Source organism: Canis aureus, chromosome 32, assembly GCF_053574225.1.
Source record: "Canis aureus isolate CA01 chromosome 32, VMU_Caureus_v.1.0, whole genome shotgun sequence".
Lineage (NCBI taxonomy): Eukaryota > Metazoa > Chordata > Mammalia > Carnivora > Canidae > Canis > Canis aureus.
In genome coordinates, this window is record NC_135642.1 from 28,933,223 (window position 1) to 28,952,620 (window position 19,398).

Genomic DNA, 19,398 nt, shown 5'->3' on the forward strand with positions numbered 1-19,398 from the left:
ATTCTGTGGTGGGCATGGACCCCTAGGCAAGGCTCAATCCCAGGACCGAGATCATGACCTGAGCTAAAACCAAGAGGATGCCCAGCTGACTGAGCCACACAGCTGCCCCTAACAGCTCTTACTATAGTAACTATTGTTCCCTTATAACTGATGAAGTTAATGTGATTGAAATGTTGCTTTTCCAACTTTAGATTTGTTTGCACTTTACAAAGGATAAACACTTAAAACAAATATTGTTGTGTGTTTGTTTACTCTACATGTGCTGTGTAGGCCCCTCCACATGCCAAGCTCGGGCTGGAGGCTGGAATGAGACGTGGCTCCTGCCCTGAAGGAGCTCACTGCCTGCTGGGGAAGGTGAGTCACACATGCTATAATAAAACTGTATAGATGGGGTATGGTTTTAGGGACTCCTGGGGGGTATGTATACCTGATTGGAGTGTGTGTAAAGAAAAGATCCTTAAAGGAAGTCACAACTATTTCAAGTTCCAACAAGACAAGTAAAGTTAGCCAGGTGAGGTGTGTGTGTCCCTGTGCAGACAGACCAAGGGTAAAGGGTAAAGCCTAAGTCCTAGCTGGAGACAAAAATCCTTTTGGGTGCAACTGAAAGGAATTACCAGCAGTCAAAAAGGAGCTGGAAGGATAAAGAGGGGGACTGGAAGGGGATGAAAAGTCCATGACAATGCCTTGGGTATCAGTTTTGAGCAAGGACCAAACGCTCTGGTCAGCAGTAGTAAGTGTCTTACATTTTATACAGATCAGACTCCAGTCCTTTCCGCATCATATTCATGAATTTTGCCTTTACATCTCCTCTAAAGACCAGCTGATATATCATTTACCTAGTATTTTTCTCTAAATTGACTCAATTTACTTAAAATTAATTTTTTTACTTAAAATTATTTTTAAAAAGAGCATCTATATGACTACTATAAATAGAAAACCGCTATCGTTTATCCCAAATTAGCAACCTTAAAAATAAATACAACAAAAAATAGTTATTTGTGAAAATAATTAAAATTTCTACCAACACAGAATAGACAGATAAACTGTGACATATTCAAAAGTGGAATACTTTTCTGGGGTTGGGGGGGGGGGAATCATAGCTACTCAGTCCCAGTAAATTTCAATATTAATGTTGTGTGGGAGAAAAAAGATAGCTGAAGAAAAATACATGAAACGCATATAGTAGGATTCCATTTACATCAAGTTCAACAGCACAAAAAAACAGTCAAGAGGTTGGTTAGAGAAGCAAATGCAAGTAGTAATACCATAAAGAAAAGGGAAGTATATATTCAAAATTCAGGACAATGGTTATTTCCCTGTGAATTGGGATGGAAAGGATGGATTGGAGAAAGGAGGGTCAATTCAGAGGATATTCTTTTTCTTTTCTTTTTTTTTAAGATTTATTTTTTAAAAAGATTTTATTCTTATTTATTCATGAGAGACACAGAGAGTTAGAGGCCTGGGAAGAGGGAAAAACAGTCTCTCTTTGGGGAGCCTGATGCAGGAGTCAATCCCAGGACCACGAGATCACAGCCTGAGCCTAAGGCAGATGCTCAACCTCTGAGCCACCTGGGTATTCCTAAGATTTTAAATAATGTCTACATCCAATGTGGGGTTTGAACTCACAACCCCGAGATCAAGAGTCATATATGCTCCACCAACTGAGCCAGTTGGGCAGGCCTCAGGGGATGTTCTTTTAACTTAAAAGTGAAGTGGTGGGTGATATTTTGGGGTCATTACTCTTTAATGTACTTGTGTTTTATAGAAATAATTTTAATGTCCTCATTAACTAACATGAACCACTCTGGAAGTAGTTGAATTCTAGTTGGCCTGCCAAAAGCCTTGAGCCTGAAGCCCACTCATTTTAACAAAGAGATCAACAAGAGGTTTTAAAACATACCAGCACAAAAACAGACTTACTCTCTGATAGAAGCGGGAACATTGAAATAAAACTAAATATGGGACCATCCTCTGTGCATACTTTAATATTATGTACACCCTACATAGGTGGGAAGTGTTGCAGTCATCAATGGGAAGCACGTGTGGAGCATGGACACCATGTTGGAAGGAGACAGCCAGGTTAAAAGAGAGTGCAGGATCCTGGTGAAGGGGATGAAGGCCTCCTTTAGGGCAGTGCTGGTGGTAAAATGTGTAAGAGGGTAAACTCTTGCCCTATTAGGAAGTATAATTGGTAGAACTCGGCAAGGGATGGGTCTTGACAGAAGATGGATAAGAAGGAATCAAGAATGGCATCCTGGTTTGGGGCCTCAGGAACCGATGGATACTGTATCACTAAGATAAGAGTTTACATAAGCTGCAGGGCAGGGTTGGGGATTATATCATGTGCTTGTAGGAGCCCAGAAACTAAGGATGCAAAGCAGGTGAAGGGCATTTGAGGGCCACTCAGGGGTGGGGGCCAGTGGGCATGGTGGGCCAGTCTCAGAGCCATCAGGAGGCTGAGGGGAGCACGGAGGTAATGAATGGAAGAGACGGCTAGTGATTGGGGGACTGATTAGATTGAGCACATATATTAGACTGAGCAATAAGCAGACAAATACATTGAAAATAATGTGAAATAAGACTCTCATTGTCAGAGAAAGTATTAACAAATTTGAAAAGAAAAAAGAACCCTGAGGGGTTGGATTGGTTTTAAGTCATCCATTTTAACTGTTAGAATGAAAGGTATCAGTACACATGCACACACAAACTGTTAGAAAGTGTGTGTGTGTGTGTGTGTGTGTGTGTGTGTGTGTGTGTGGTGTATATATATCTTATAAATAAATAAAAGGGACCAAGGCTTCTTGGAGAGATGGCCAATTACAGGGCTGGACCAGGGAAAATGCAACCTGAGCCTAGAACATGTAGCTGTGATAAAAGGTACAAAAGTGCAGTATCTGATGTGGGCATGTGAAGCACACAAGAGCCAGTATGAAAGGGCTCCCACTGATCAAGATAATGATAGTACTGGATTATGATCCTGCCATGAAAACAAGATAAATCAATAATAAGGGGGATGGGAAAACTTTTCCTTATAGTTGAATGCCAAATGTAGAAGAAGTGATGGAAATAGATCATCACCATTTGGCAACTGTCATCTAGGTGACTGATTTGGGCCAGAGTCATCAATGGATGCTATGGTTTGATGAGAAGCAGGATTGCTGCCATAATCTCAGAATATGCCCACAAAATGCTAACTTACCCTAGAAGAAAACATAGTGAACTTAATCAGAAGAAACAGAGCAGACACATACAGGCCCAACCAGCTGATCAAGAGCACGGTGTTGTTTCTAAGGAAGTCCCACTTAGCCGGAATGACCCGAATCTGGTCGAAGGCATCACCAGAAAGACCCAGGCTGAGGTTGACCTCCTGAATTTAATGCCCAAACTCTTTAAAACTCTAAAAAGCAGAAAATGCACACACTGGGTAAACCCCACAATGTGTCCCCTGCAATCTGAGGAACTGTTCCAAAATGATGGAGTCTGAAGAGATACGTATTCCTGGGAAGAACAGGGATGGTCAGCAGAGAGTTGAAAAGAGGAGTCTGAAGCACAGGTAAAGGTTCTGGATGTAAGTACCATGTGAGTGAGAGTAAGTGGGACTACCGAAAAGAAGCGTGCCTGGATACAGGCCATACTGGGACCCCGGGGACTGTAGTGGCCATTACTGGTTCCCACCCAATCTACCACCTCTGCCTCCCCTTCCCTGACAATGTCCTGATATGGTTAAGGTGTCTTGCCTGGTGCACCAGGCAGAGAGAAGCTGGTCCCAGGCTCAGCTGAGCCCACCTGCACCTGACCACCACCCTCAGGAACTCAAGAGTCCATATTAACAAAGCTACCCAACTAGACTGAAGGGAAGGGCTCAGGAGAGAGGCTCCTCTCTCCTTGAGGCTGTAAGGAAGTACATTACTCTGACTGCCACTGGTAGCCACTTGCAAGGAGAGCCAGAACAAATCTCAGAATGTCAGGACTGTGAAGCAGAGAGCTGGAAAGAACCTGGGTCCTTGATGACATCAATGGACGACTGAAACCAGCCCTGAGGACTGCACAGCCTCTGCATGTTCTTTTATGGGGAATGATAAATCGTCTTAATTTCTCAGTCAATTTGAATTAGATTTTCTGTTGCTGGAAGCTCAATGCGTGTCAAATGAAATGGGGACCATTTTGGGAGTGTTGAGGAGGAAGCTCCCCATAGAGAACAAGCTGGCAAGGTTGGAGAGGCATGAGGAAAAGGATGGGGACAAATGTAGCATTCATGGGAGCCCAGGGAGCTGGAGGCCAACTGTGTCAACCTGGTGGGGAGCCTGAGAAGACAATGAAGTTCTGAAATATTCCTGCTGGGACTGATTCTCTCAAACCTTACTTTTTGATACAGGGACATAGTAGTATTGAATTTGACTATTTCAAAAGGTATAACCCAGGATTTAAAAAAAAAAAAAAAAGAGCTAATTAAAAAAATTTTTTTTGCCTAATTTGAGAGTTCAAAAGATGAACATATTTGTGTCTGAGAAATAGTCCAGAAGATGAGAAATAACATCAATTCCAAAGGAGATTTGAAAGGAGCAAACTAGTGGATGTAATCATTGTAGCACTGGCCAGTGAGTGAGCAGCTAGCTAAGGCACGTCATGGACCGCTGTATAGGTTTCACATCTATCAGTCATTTGATCTCAGTGATAGCCCTGTGGGGTAGGAGCTCTTATCCCCAATTCTTTGACGAGAAATGCTACACAACTCCCTAAGGGGCACACTAGTGAGTGGCATTGCTAGGAAAGAAGCCTGGCTCTATTGCTCCAGAATAGGGCATATATATTTAAAATCCTCATATGGGTTAGCCAGTCGATTAAATTCAACAGTGTTTCGCAAAATAACTCCATGAATAGCACGGTTCGTAGCATAATCAAACTTTTAACTACACCTGAGTCTTTACTGATAGACACCTCTTTAATTAAGGCTTCTGCCAAAAACATTTATTATCTTACACAAAGTGGGAACTAAAAAATAACAGCCTGCACCACTGTGATCACGTGACAATGTGCGATCAAGAAGAGAGACACATCAAAGAAGATTCTGGACAGCCTTCTCCAAAGGAGATTCACATATTCCCTTCCTGGCAGTCCTAGAAGATCTGGGGGAAAAAAAAGAAGTCTGGGGTGAAGCATCTCTGTTGCCCACCTGGGGGGATTCCAGGGCTGCAGAGAAACGGGTTATCTGTTGGACTCTGTCATGACACTGAAAAATAAATCCTCAAGTACATGCAATAGCTAAGCTTGTAACATACAAAATCAGACAGACATGTCGAAGCTGAGTAAATGAAAAAAATTCATTCTTTAACATAATGAGGAAAGTGTGAACAACATAGAGAGTTCTTATTTCTTCCCCATCAATGAGTACTGTCAAGCAGACAAAATTTTCACCTAACAGTCTGCCAAGAAAATGGCCCCACGGCAACTCTCTCCTCAGCCCAGGCTGATGCAATAGGAAGAGCCCAATGTTTAGTCTGAAGACCAAGTTTGAGCCCCAGTTCAACTATTCATTAGCTTAGAAATTCTTTTCAATGACATTAGCAGATATTTTATAGCACTCCTTAACAGTTAAAAAATATTTTTGGGGTGCCTACATGGCTTACCCAGTTAAGCATCTGCATTTGGCTTGGCTCATGATCCCAGAGTCCTGGGATCAAGCCCAGTGTCAGGATCCCTGGTCAGCAGGGAATCTGCTTTTCTCTCTGTCTTTCTCTCCCTCTGCCCCTCCCACTCCCCTGCTTGGCCTTGGTCAAATAAAATCTTTCTTTTTTTTAAACATTTTTATGTGTATTTTTTTATTTGGCTTTCCCTATGTTGCTTTAAGGCATTAATCCTCATTTTGTCGATGAAGTGACTGAGGCTTGCAGAGGTCACACACTTGATACAGAACCAAACAGAGTCCACCCTGTGACTCAACCCCCGAGGTCTTTCTTTCCACTACAGCACGTGACCGTGGGTGCTAACGGATCATCACCCAGATAACCTAACACCTGCTGGCTCAGCGCAACAGGGAGCAATGGAAAGAGTATAATAATAGAGCCAGGCAGCCGTGGCTGGGAGCACGGCTTTGCCACATTGCAAATGTGAGATGTTTAACATGGTTCCTTACCTTTGAGACTCCATTTCTTGAGGTGCAAAAAGTGGGGTAGTAACACCTAGTCTGCCAAGTTGTAAATGATATAAGTGAAAGATGGTGAGACTTAAAGCAAGTACTCAAAGAGCCACTACTCTGATTTTGGATACTATAGTAATTAGCTAGTGAATCAGCCTTCCTCAATAACATCCTTTGATGATAAAAGAATTTCTACAATCACACAGGCTGGAAGGTAAGAGCTGCAGCGAGCTTGGGGGAGAGGGCAGATTTGAGGTTGGCCCTCATGTAGACCCCAGTCAGGGGTGTAAGCTAGACAAGGCCTCCCAAAGCCAGGCCAGAAGGACAGGGAGCCTCAAAGGCCAATGCTGCTGGGATAAACAAGAAGTTGGGTGGACCAACAGAAACAGAAGCCTTCCAATGCTAATAAGAAAAGATTCCTGAAATACATCAAAGACAGGAAGACAGCTTGAGAATCCAGGAGACACTTGATGTTGCAGATGCAGAAAGCAGAGATGGGACACAAGCCAAATATTGGAGGTGCTCTGATTTTTTAAAATCTTTTCATCTTTAACCTTTACTATTCCAAATCTTAGGGCTTCCAAATCCAAATCGTCTTCTGAAGCAGATCATTCAGAAATCTTAGACCCAATAGTGACAAGTATCTCCTTTTCCTCTCTGAAAATATTCATATTCAATCAGTCACCAAATGCTAGTGATATACCTTCAAAATATCTCTCATGTCTTTATTCCTAAAACAATATTCATTTGGCACGGATTTGGGATGCAACCCACCAAGACTTTACAAACTGGTGTTGGATACATTAAGGAAGGAATGCCCAGTCTTTAAGAAAACAACTCCATCAGAATATTTTAAGCAAAAATAAAATTAGGAACTGCACCAAATGCTCTGAAATTGACAACACATTTTTAAAACCAGCCAGGATGGCAAGAGCTGATGTGGGCCAAAAGTGATAGGAATTCACTTTTGTTGGCAGCAATAAAACTGCCACAGAAATGTTCTCCACGGCCCCATATGTCCCCACAGAGGTCAGCTGGCAAGGGCCCCAGAAACGGCTCTGGTCACACTGCCAAGATCTTGTCTGGTAATATAGAGCCGGCACAGAATACAAGAAAAACCTGCTGGTTCTCCTTCCCCTTTTACCACACCATTTACCTTTAACCACATGATTATTTTATTAAATAGATTGGCAATGATGTCTCAGAGAGATCCAAAGGTATCACCTATGTAATTCTATAACATGAGTCCAAATTCTGGATTTTGTAGCACAGAAGACAAATGAGCTGGGCAGATGTGGGTTGCTCATGTACTGGACTCACAGGTGTCTACTTGTGTCTCCAGGAGCTCACCATCGTCAGTGCTGCTAATGGGGCTAGAACGGTTGTGTTTAGCTGTTGGCATTGTTCAGAGTCCACATTCCCGTCCTGTTCTTTTAGTGTTTCAGGCTTACTGAATGTCACACATCAGATTCCTCTTTGCCTTTCCAGTTCAGGTCAGGCCCTCATAACCTCACCAGCTATCTGTATTCTCTCAAGATCCCATCTCTTTTCTACCAATAGACTTAGTTTTATGAACCAGCCTTTTGTGCATCATGTCCCTGCTCAGAGACCTACAAGACACTGCCAAGCCCACAGGTTTACTTCAGATCACGCAGCCTGTCATTCAAGGAGGGACCTGTTATCCAATCACAGTTACCTCCCCCAAATCAACCGATCTGCCACTGATATACAAATGCTATGTGGAAATACAGAAATATAGAAACAGAAATGGAAGGCCCAGTGTTAGTCCACGAGGAATTTACAAGGACAATTTGTCAATAGAAACCCTTAATAACCACACAGACATCCTCCTCACTCCCCATCACACAGTGTGGGCTCCAGGGGCTCTCAAGCCATTCATGTTTTCTTCCTCCTACTCATCCAGTGGGGAAGGCTCAAATCAAGACCCGTGACACCTTTGCTGACTGTTTTCATCCAAAGTGATCGCCCCTTGACCTAAAGGCAAATAGCACTTATAGCTTATTTCAAGTGTTTCAGTTTCAAAAGTATCATTAAATAAACATTTATTGTGGCGATCAAAGAAAGCAAGAACCCTAACACATTTCTAGACAACAAAGAGTGAAAAACTACTTAAAATAAGCACATGCAAATTAAACAATACTACTACTATATCAGGTGCTACTGAAATTCAGGAAATGGAAAGATCACTGGGTTGAGATTGATGAGAAAGGTTTGAGTGGGAGATGGGGAGAACAAACCAGTCAAGGACTTGGAGGCAAAAATGAACCTGACCCATCGGAGGGAAAAGAGTAGAGCCATTTGGTTAGAGTAGCAGAAAACAGTGGGAGGTGTCCCAAACTAGGGACTTTGGTCTCTACTCAAGCAAGGGACTTTGGACCCTATGAGGCAATGGAGAACCACTGAAATATTTTAGCAGAAGTGAACACAGTTTAAATATATAATAGTTAATAGCATTCATCTAGCGACTGTGTTTGGAAGAGAGAGTTGGTGAAGGAGCAAGCTTTAGGGTAAAATAAGAAGAACCATTATGAATTTGCAAAGTTGGAAATGCTGGTATGTCATATAAATGGGATTATCACAATGATAATTTGTGCCTCAGGCAGGAGTTGGTTAACTTTTCCTGTAAAGGCCTGGATATGGTCTCTGTCAGTATTCAACTGTGCCATTGTAGCACAGAAACAGTCAAAGATAATATGGACACAAATGGATGTAGCTTTGTTCCAGTGAAACTTTATTTACAAAAACATGCAATGGGCCTTAGTCTTTGGACCTGCAGGTTAGGAGAGAGGCCTGCACTGGAGATACAGGCTCTCTCATTTCTCATGATTAGAGTTCTTTCTCATGTCTTTACTTAATATGATATGTTAACACTCATTTGATAAAGAATGATCCCAACTTTTAGTTGAGAAGAACTCAAATAACTTAAATACGCCTCCTTACAAATTTGTTAAAAGAACATATCCACTGAAACTTTTTAAGATAGCTTCTTAAAGAGATATTAACCACGTACATCATAAAGAGATTTCCTAAATTCTGAAAAGATTAACAAAATGAATATCTATTGTTTATTTAACATTTATTGGAATTCTATTATTTCATATAGGTCAACTTTAAAATACACTGTTATTTTATTTTTATGTGCCAAATATGCATAATTTTTTATAGTACATGAGTATATCTTTGATAAATGCACACATTTAAAACTACATGGCTTGCAATGAATAAAGTATGGGGTGAGAAGCAAGGTTATCTGTAAAACCGACCCCTGCTGACTTCCTCTATAGACGAAGGCCTCTTTAACAGAATGTACCAAATACACAGATCAATGCCCATCCATAATTCCCTCATTGGCGTCCAAGGCTAAATAAATATCAAGATAATGAAATGGCCCAGGTATGGCCATCTAGTGTATAGATGCATCTTCACTTCTCAGAAAGAAATTGAAATTAATGTATTCATAAGGTTGTGTTCTTTTTTTTAAGATTTTTTATATTTATTCATGAGAGATATGGGGGTGGTGGGCAGAGAGACAGGCAGAGGGAGAAGCAGGCTCCATGCAGGGAGCCCAATGCGGGACTCGATCCCAGGACTCCAGGATAATACCCTGGGCCGAAGGCAGGTGCTAAACCACTGAGACACCTAGGGATCCCCATAAGGTTGTGTTCCTTCAGTAATTCTACCTGCCTGTCTTCTACTGATGACAAGGCACGATCATCAGCCGCCTGGATTGCAGAAGACATCATGGCCAACAACCTATAAGGGATTAGGTTAAAAGAAGCGCTATGTTTTGGGGTGGAAACTTTCACCATAGGATAACTAACCTTAGCTCATAGTATATGGTAGCTCTAACACCTCCCCTGAAGTGTGGGACATTTCAGGCACAAAGAGGTGTCACTTACAGTGGGGGGTAGAGAAATTGCACGGGGTTTAAAGTCAGTCAGGGCTAAGTTCAAATAGAGACTCTGCTATTTACTAGTTTGAGGATCTTAGAATTCTCTTACGCCTCCTTTTCTGGATGAAACCTTGGGAAAAAATCAAGCCAAGAGCCAGAGCAGCTGTGAGGATAAGGCGAGACAACCCACACAGAGAGCGCCCAGCAGAGGGCAGGCGCTCAGGAAGCTTACTTGCTGGCTCTAATGGTGCTTCAGGACAAGAGGTGAATTAGGATTCAGGTTGCCTTCATCTTGCTTTTCAACTAGAAAAATTGGGGAGCTTGAAAAAAAAAAGCCACTAATGCTCTGGACCTACCACCAGAAATCAGTTGGCCCAGAATCTCTAGATGCAGAGCCAAGATCTCTTTATAGCCCCTCAACTAATAAGACAATTTGAGAATTGGAAATCTTTTTTCCCTGGAAAGTTAAATGAGAGGATGCAAGGGCTGGGACGAAATTAGCATCCACGGCAGCCACTCTCCCAGCCTGTCTGCCAGTCAGCTGGTGGGCTGTTGGGGAAGACTCCGGGAATGCCTAAGGCAAATCCTGGGTGTTTACTCCTGACTAGGATTTACCCTGAAGGAAGGCCGGGGCTGGCAGGAGAGTGTAGGTTACTAAGAGGGGGTTGACTTATATGGGAGTGGGGACAGGAAGATAAACAGCAGAAATGATGGGGTTTCCCGAGGCAAATAGTCTATTGAGGAGTAGAGGAACAGCCTACCTCATTGTCTCCAGATAGAGGTAGGGGCCGTGATCTAATGACATGAGCCAATATGATCATCCCTTTGCTCTGAATTCCACTTTAAGATGGGACTCTGGCTCCCCTCAAATGATCCAGGGAAATAATTAACTGAACCATCCAGGGCCAAATCCTCCTTATAAAATCATGATATGGGGCACCTGGGTGGCTCAGTGATTGAGCGTCTGCCTTTGACTTGGGTCATGTTCCCGGGGTCCTGGGATCGAGTCCCGCATCAGGCTCACTGCAGGTAGCCTTCTTCTCCCTCTGCCTCTCTCTCTTTCTCTGTGTCTCTCATGAATAAACAAATAAAATCTTAACAAAAAATACAAAATAAAATCATGATATGAAGTCTAATTCACATATTTGTTGAGTGTTGTTGGCCAGACTCCATCTCTCTGAGGCTGCACAACTCGAGCTATTTTGGCAAATCAAGTCTATGAACATTTGCAAAATCAGGACCAAAGCTTTGAGGGAGACTGGTACTTGAGAAAGCAGCCTGTCTCCTTCCTTGAGTTCTTTCTTTTTAAATTCAATTGCTACACTGATTTCTAGTCCCAGACTAGTCAGCCGCCAATCTACCCTGTGCCCATATCCACCTCTTAGGAAAACGTCAGTCTGGGAGGAAACTGATAATACTGCCTCTGTGTGCTGCCATCAGCCCCTCTAAAGAGTGTGCATTTCGTCATGGAGACCAAGTCACACCTGGGAAATTGGAAGCTGAAGGTCTAAAAGAAATGGGAAAGATTAGGTCGTTGTTCATTTTTACTTCCTAGTGAAATGATTCTACAAACTCCCAGCTTTGGGATACCTGGGTGGCTCAGGGTGTGATCCCGGGGTCCTGGGATCCAGTCCCGCATCAGGCTCCCTGCAAGGAGGATGCTTCTCCCTCTGCCTGTGTCTCTGCCTCTCCCTGTGTGTCTCTTGTGAGTTTATTAATAAAATCTTTTAAAAAAATAAAAAAATAAAAACTCCCACCTTTACCACCTATGGCAGAAGCCCTTAATAGCAGGAGCAGGCTTCTCTTCCAGCCCCCAGGAAAATGGGTTTGTTTTCTGTTCCCAAAGGCATTCAGGCAAGCAGCATTCCACTCAGCCCCGAGTTGAACAAGCGCCCAGCCCTCCCAGTGTCAGTGGCTACAAACCCGGGTCTCTCTGGAAAAAAATTTCCCTGCTTTCCCTTCCCTCCAGCATTATTTGGAAGAAAGAGTTCCCAAACCCAGAAAGGCCTTGGAGGTCATCTATCTGGTCAATCAGTTGACCCATAAAGGAAGAAACTGAGGCCCAGACAAGTTTAGGTGTGTTGCCCAGGATCACAGGGCTGGTGAGAGTGAACCACAGCAGCTCAGAGAGAGCAAAACTACTTTTTCAAAGCAGATGAACCACAGCTCTTAGGTAGGCAAGGATTAACACAAGGAGAGGTCAGGCTTTAGCCTCCTGCCTCAGGAGGGAATCTCTAGGGCCCTTGAATATCCTGCCAGAGTAAAGTGCCTCTGTTTGCCTGGGGGCTTTGGGAACTGGACAATGATTTACGATAAGGGCTTTAAAAAACTTAAGTACTGACCCCTGGAGGAATTAGAAACTACAGGTATTAGCCCGGAACTTCATGAGGGTCTGGAGACCAAAGTGAGCTGTGCAGGCAGTACGTGACTGAGCCCAAATGAAAACTCTGAAAAAAAAGAAAAAAAAGAAAATTCTGGACAACAGGGGGTCCCTGGGTGGCTCAGTGGTTTAGTGCCTGCCTTCAGCCTAGGGAGTGATCCTGGGGTCCTGGGATCGAGTCCCATGTCAGGCTCCCTGCATGGAGCCTGCTTCTCCCTCTGCCTGTGTCTCTGCCTCTCTCTCTGTCTCTCATAAATAAATAAATAAAATCTTAAAAAAAAATTCTGGACAATGGGGTGCCTGGGTAGCTCAGTCGGTTTAGGGTTTGGTTTTGGCTCGAGTCATGATCCCAGGACTCTGGGATCAAGCCCCACTTCGGGCTCCCTGTTCAGTGGGAAGTCTGCCTCTCCCTCTGCCTCTTCCCCTGCTTGTGCCTGTCCCTCTGCCTCTTCCCCTGCTTGTGCTTGTTCTCTGTGTGTGTGTGTCAAATAAATACATAAAATCTTTAAAAAATAAAAAATAAATAAAATTCTGAACAACAAAGGTTTGGTTGGCAATGCTACTAACAACTCACACATCATAAAGGAGGTAACACCATCTATGACTCCAGGGGTGGAGGACAACCAGAAGCTTCACATTTGGATCCCTCCCACACCTTCTTTTGTCTGGTTCTCATGTGTAGCCTTTTGCTACAATAAAACTGTAATTGCAAGTGCAGCACCTTTATAAGTTCTGTGAGCCATTCTTGTAAATTATTGAACCCAAGGGGGTAGTGGGAACCACTGAACTTGTATCTAGCTGGTCAGAAGTGAGGGTTTGGCCTGGGAACCCCCAAACTTGCAGCTGGTGTCTGAAGTGCAAGCAGCCTTGTGCAGAGACTGTACCTTAACCTGAGAAGCTTGGCCTAACTCCAGGTGGTTAGTGTCAGGAGCCAAAGTAGCTCCTTGTTCCTCCATCTCCTGAATTATATCGGACAGCCACCACCACAGAAATCTGGGTGCCTGGGTGGCTGAGCATCTGCCTTTGGCTCAGGTCATGATCCCGGGGTCCTGGGATCGAGTCCCATATCAGGCTCCCTGCATGGAGCCTGCTTCTCCCTCTGCCTATGTCTCTGCCTCTGTCTCTCATGAATAAATAAATAAAACATAAAACAATAAATAAAACATTAAAACTGCCACCTGAATAGCTGAAAAAAGATTCTAGAAAAGGCACATTTCCTACTTCAGTGTCCATGAACCTGCAATGATAGTAAGGGTGGGAGAGATGTGGGTCGAGTCACCAAAGCAGCTTCCAGACTTGTGGAGCTCAGGCAACAATGCATCATCACTCAAGTATCCCTTCCGACGGGGCTTAGCCTATGTCTAATTAATTTTTTTAAGAATTTATTTATTTGTTTGACAGAGAGAGAGAGAGAGAGAGAATGAGCTGGGGCAGCAGCAGAGGGAGAGGGAGAAGCAGGCTGCCCACCAAGCAGAGAGCCTAATAAGGGGCTGGATCCCAGGACCCTGGGACCATGACCCGAGCTGAAGGCAGCAGATGCTTAACCAATCGAGCCACCTAGGTGCACCCTAATTAAGTAGTTAGATCTAACTCTCAATTTACAGAAAATCCAGTTGAAGGAATTAGTGTAATCAGGCCATCAGGGAGCAATTAGACAAATCTGGAAGGTGTTTATAGGGAAACTGGGTTGCTCTCTTCACCAAATCAACATCATGAAAAAACAATAGTGAGAATAGGGTAACTATGGTAGGAAAAAAAAAAAGAAAAGAAAAATTCATGACCACGTGCAACCAGCGTTCCTTGATTTACATAAACCTGCAGGTAAGGACGTTTGTAACAACTAGAGAAATTTGAACATGGACTGCTTATTTTTAGACGATATTAAATTATTACTAACTATTTAGTCGAGATAATGATTCTGGTGTTAAGAAAGCAAATGTTTTTTTGTTTTTTGCGTGTGTTTTTTTAAGATTTTATTTCTTTATTTTAGAGAGAAAAAGAGGGAAAGCAGGGGAGGGGCAGAGGGAAGGAGAATCTGAAGTGGACGCCAAACTCAGTGTGGGGCTTGATCCCCAATTGTAAGATTAGGACTTGAGCTGAAACCAAGAGTTGTATGCTAAACTAACTGAGCCACCCAGGTGCCCCAGAAAGAAAATGTTTTTATTTTCCAGAGAAATATATGGAAATATTTAGAGGCAAAATGTCACAAAATCTATATTTACCTTGAAAGGTTTCAGTGTTCTTGCTTTATAGTTTTGACCTTTGAATCATGTAGATGTTTTATACATTTATAAAACAAAATTAAAATTAAAAATTTTAAACCCCTAAAATCCAAAATAAAATAAATGAATCTGTTAGGTTAGGTTGGCACAAATCACACAGAAAAGGATTATTTTAAGTGGATTTTTAAAACCCAATATTTTGGGATGCCTGAGTGGCTCAAGGGTCGAGCGTCTGCCTGTGGCTCAGGGTGTGATCCCGGGGTCCTGGAATCCAGTCCCGCATCGGGCTCCCCATGGGGAGCCTGCTTCTCCCTCTACCTGTGTTTCTGCCTCTCTCTGTGTCTTTCATGAATAAGTAAATAAATAAATAAATCTTAAAAAATAAACAAATAAAACCTGATATTTTGACTGTACATTCTAAGACCTAAGGGCAAAAAAGAACAACAAATTTTAAAGTGAACTCAGTATTGCTATTAATAATATTGGTGGTTACTTTAAAGCATTAACAAGACTATTTGCTTTATCCATTGTATAAGTTTATTTATTTATGTTTATACTTTTTATACACAGAGTACAAAGCAAATAATTGTGATAACGTCATCAGGAACCAAGATATTCAGCATTAGAAAAATAGGCACAGGAGCACCTGGGTAGTTCAGTTGGTTGTCTGACTCTTGGTTTTGGCTCAGGTCATGATCTAATATGGTTCCAGCCCAGGGTAGGCCTCTTGCTCAGAAAGGAATCTACTTTCTGCTTAAAGACTCTTTCCTGGGATGCCTGGGTGGCTCAGCGGTTGGAGCATCTGCCTTTGGCTCAGAGGGTGATCTCAGGTCAGGGATCGAGTCCCATATCAGGCTCCCTGCATGGAGCCTGCTTCTCCCTCTGCCTGTGTCTCTGCCTCTTTCTTTCTGTTTCTTTTATGAATAAATAAATAAAATCTAAAAAAAAAAAAAAAAAAGACTCCCTCTGCCCCTCGCCCCATTCACACCTGTGCTGTCTCTCTCAAAAAATGGATAGATCTTCAAAAAAGGAAAAACAAGAAAAATGGGGTGCAAACAAAAATCAAAAAAGTAAAAACCCTATAATCTTAAAAATGAACTGGAAATTATTGGCATGAACTCATGTTTCATTGTTTTTCTAAAAGGAAGTTCACTTTCTTTGCCTTTTAGCACTCTTAGTGACTAGATTGGTGGTCTCTAAGTGCCATTTCCCAGTAAAACGAACCAGGACTTTTTGGTGAAATGGCTGACTCCAGGGCTCAGCAGAAAATGTATAATAGAGCCTGACTTTTTTTTTTTAAGATTTTATTTTTAAGTAATCTCTACATCCAGTGTGAGGCTTGAACTCAAAACCCTGAGATCAAGAGTCACATGCTCCATAAGCCAGCCAGCCAGGCACCCTCAGAGCCTGACATTTTAAATAAGGAAACTACCAAAAACTACTAGGGTCACATCAAAGGGACATAGGAGCTAATACAAGGGCTCTCAATGGCCATAGACAAGACTATTTGAGCCCCAAAGAAAAATTGCCATGTAAGTAAACAAGATATTTTAAACCTATTAGGTTGGAATGGTATCAAAAATAACATTTTACCTCAGGAGGCTGCTACGGAATCAACTCATTGCTTCAAAAATTGGTAAATAAAGATAACAAATTAAGCTGTGTATCTAATTTTCCCATATAAACTGTATTTTAGGATAACCAAATAAAATAATTTTGAGTAATAAATGTAGAAGGAATAAGAGAATTAGAAAATAACTATTTTTTAACCACTAATTAAACCATGATGTGAAATGAGAATTTATAATGGATGGACCCACTGGCAATCTGAACATCACACAAAGAGAGACCAACAGGCATTAAGTGCACAGCATCATGGATGAGACATTTTTGTCAAAATAATCAATCTGAACCTGATCAAAATTTTAAAGCCAATAACTACAATTTTACAGGAAATATAGGCAACAGTGCAGTGTTATGGTGTACAACCAGCTAACCTCAAACTGCAGAAAATACTGCAGGACAAACTAACTTTTCCTCTAACAAGTAAGTGCCAAGAAAACAAAGAGAATCAGAGATAATTGTTAATGATTAGGAGACTTGAGATACAGACAACCAAGTGCCACGTGTGAGCCTTATTTGGAACCTGAGTAAAAACAAACCAATTTCAAAAAAGGATGAATATGACAGACATGGAATTGGAATACTGGTACTACTAGATAATGTTAAAAGAATGATTCATCATTCAGGTATTGTAAGAAATTATCATTGAAAGGCACATCCTAATTCTGTGACTAGTGAGATGATTCGAGACCTAGGATTTGTTTTAAATAACCAAATAGGGGCAGGGTGGAAGGACCAGGTACAGAGGATTGGCCATATAGTAATATTTGGACAAGCTGAGTGACAGACCCACAGGAGCTTATATTATAAGACTCTTTCTCATTTTGCCTGTTTGTAAATATCCTGAACTTAAAAATTTTCAAAAGTGCTTCCATTAAAAAAAAAAAAGGAAGAAAAAGATGAATGCAAATATGATAGAACATTAACAACTGTCAAATTCAAAGTCATGGAGATATGGATCCTTATACTTTCTGTATGTTTGGAATGTTCACAATAGTAAACAAAATTGTAAAAGTGCTTAAACCCAGCAAAGACTCAAGAGTTGGCTCAGGTTAAAAGGATTTTGAGATGTAGCCACAGACACCTAAGGCTGGTGTTTGCCAGTGATGCCCTCAGGAGATTAAAAGCAAATGACAAAGTATACTAAAAAAGTTCAAACATGAAGTACTAAATTATTAAGGAAAGGAAAAAGAGGAAACTAGGGGAAAGGACTCCAGCTGACACAATAGTGAAGCATACTTACTCTACTTATGACATAAAGGATCTTCAATTCAATGAAGCCATGGTACAGTCAAAATGAGAGGGGAGATGTTTTATATTAGTTCAGGGCCCATCAGAGAGAGGTCAGGTTAGAGCCCTCGAGCCTTAATGCTTTAAGCAACAGAAGTATAAACCACAACCCCATAGAAGCACAAAGCTTTTATGATTCAGAATTATAAAATAAACTAGGACAAGGCAGACAGCTTGCTTGTTACTCAGGTACGTTAACCAGCCTCTGACACCAGCAGCTACAGAAAAAGCACTGTTCCTTGACCATGAATGCTAACTCTGGCCTGGTCTCACCCCCTCTCTTCCTAATAAGGCTCTTTCCCATACCTGATGATGACACACTGGTTCTCTCTGTCAATGATCATGTTTCTGTACATATTATCTGCAAGAGCATAGATATGTGGTGGGTTTTCATACTGTGCCTAGAGAAGCAAAAAAACAAAACAAAACAAAACAAAAGTAAAACCATGGTCAGATAGAGCAACACATCACATTTCTTTTGTTGGTCTTAGAAATGAATCTGCCACTGTGCCGTTCCCATCTTAAGCGTTGTGTAACACAAGAATTCATAAGCTTGTCTAGGTCATCAGGACTAACAAAATGAAGATGGGTTTGGGAAGGACTCCTCTGTAGGCAAGTGTGTGTGATTCAGCCTTCAGACGTGAACCATGTCTTCAGATACTCCAGCACCACACCCTTCCACCCAACACGCCTCTGCACATGACATTCCATTTCTAAACGTTTCTGAAGACATCTGGGCAACAGGTCTTAAAGAGAGGCCTACTAAAAACCTAGATCTGACTTTTACTAGACTTCTAAACTTCCACATAATGTGTTTCTAAGAGGTAAGTCTGACATGTTGGAACCCCAGAGGAAATGAAGTGAAACTGTCTATAAATGAGGAGAAAACTTAAAAATATTCCCTAAGAAGAGGGCAAGAGGTGTAGTTCTTTAAAGGGATAAACTGGTTTGACCAGTTTGTTTCATCTTCATAGGTGGGGGTGGAGGGGGGGGGGTGTGTGGAAATCCTACCACGCCAAGCTATTCTCCTGGTGCTTTAGTCTCATGAGCTATCTTAGCTATGTCTGGTCTGAATACAGATTCGCCAATAAAATTGTTATGTCAGGATGACTTCGGCCCTACTTTTCTCAATTTCTTGAAGTTTAATACCTCTACCTCAAAAATTACCAAAAATTAAGAAGACTTCGTGTGGTATAAAGCTGAAGAAAAAATGTGCCTTACACTTAAGAGTACCTAACATCAAAGAGTGAAGAACATGGTGGATCCAGTGAGAAGCCATTTAGATTGATCCTTCCCTGGTCCCATCTCTAAAGTTGGGATAATATTGTCCCACACTCAATAATTGGAGTACTTAACTTCTCTGAGCCTTACTTTGCTTATCTGTGAAATGGGGCCGGACACAGTCAGCAACCAGGGCCATTTTATTTTTGCTGTAGCGTAACACAGGACCTAGCACTCAGTAAATATCTATATTTTACAATACTCTTCCACTAGCAGTTAAATCTGTTTCTTAAAACTCGAGGCTATTTCTTTAAAGAGAACTTTTTAAGAGATAAATGGCCTAAAAGGGACTTGAGTGACAATTTTCAGAGAACTGGAGAGAAACAATATGAATGCACAGCACTTCCAGCACCCTGCCTTGGCCTTGGCTGTCATTGAGGATGTGGAACCAGCTCCGTGCCTGCTGCCCCGGGGCCCCACTGCTCAGGGCGCCAGGGCAGGGCCTCGCCTCTGCTGACAGTGTTTCCCTTGTGCTGGGCTCCCATAAAGGCAGCATTATCAAAGGTCTTTCGCGTGGCAGCCTCCTTGGGCTCCAGCTACCAGCACCATTCAT

At 42.1% G+C, this 19,398-nt stretch overlaps 1 protein-coding gene across 2 annotated transcripts in view; it reads right to left on the minus strand.

Moving 5' to 3' along the window:
- MYO1E (myosin IE) overlaps nucleotides 1-19,398 on the minus strand; it is a 198,069-nt gene that overhangs the window by 92,102 nt on the left and 86,569 nt on the right. Inside the window, exon 4 of one of the 2 annotated variants that reach the window (XM_077881290.1) lies at nucleotides 17,871-17,965. The exons of the other annotated variant lie outside the window; for it this stretch is intronic. Within the exon in view, the coding sequence (XP_077737416.1) occupies nucleotides 17,871-17,965 (95 nt within the window). The remainder of the gene's footprint in view (nucleotides 1-17,870; nucleotides 17,966-19,398) is intronic. 2 annotated transcript variants of the gene reach the window in all.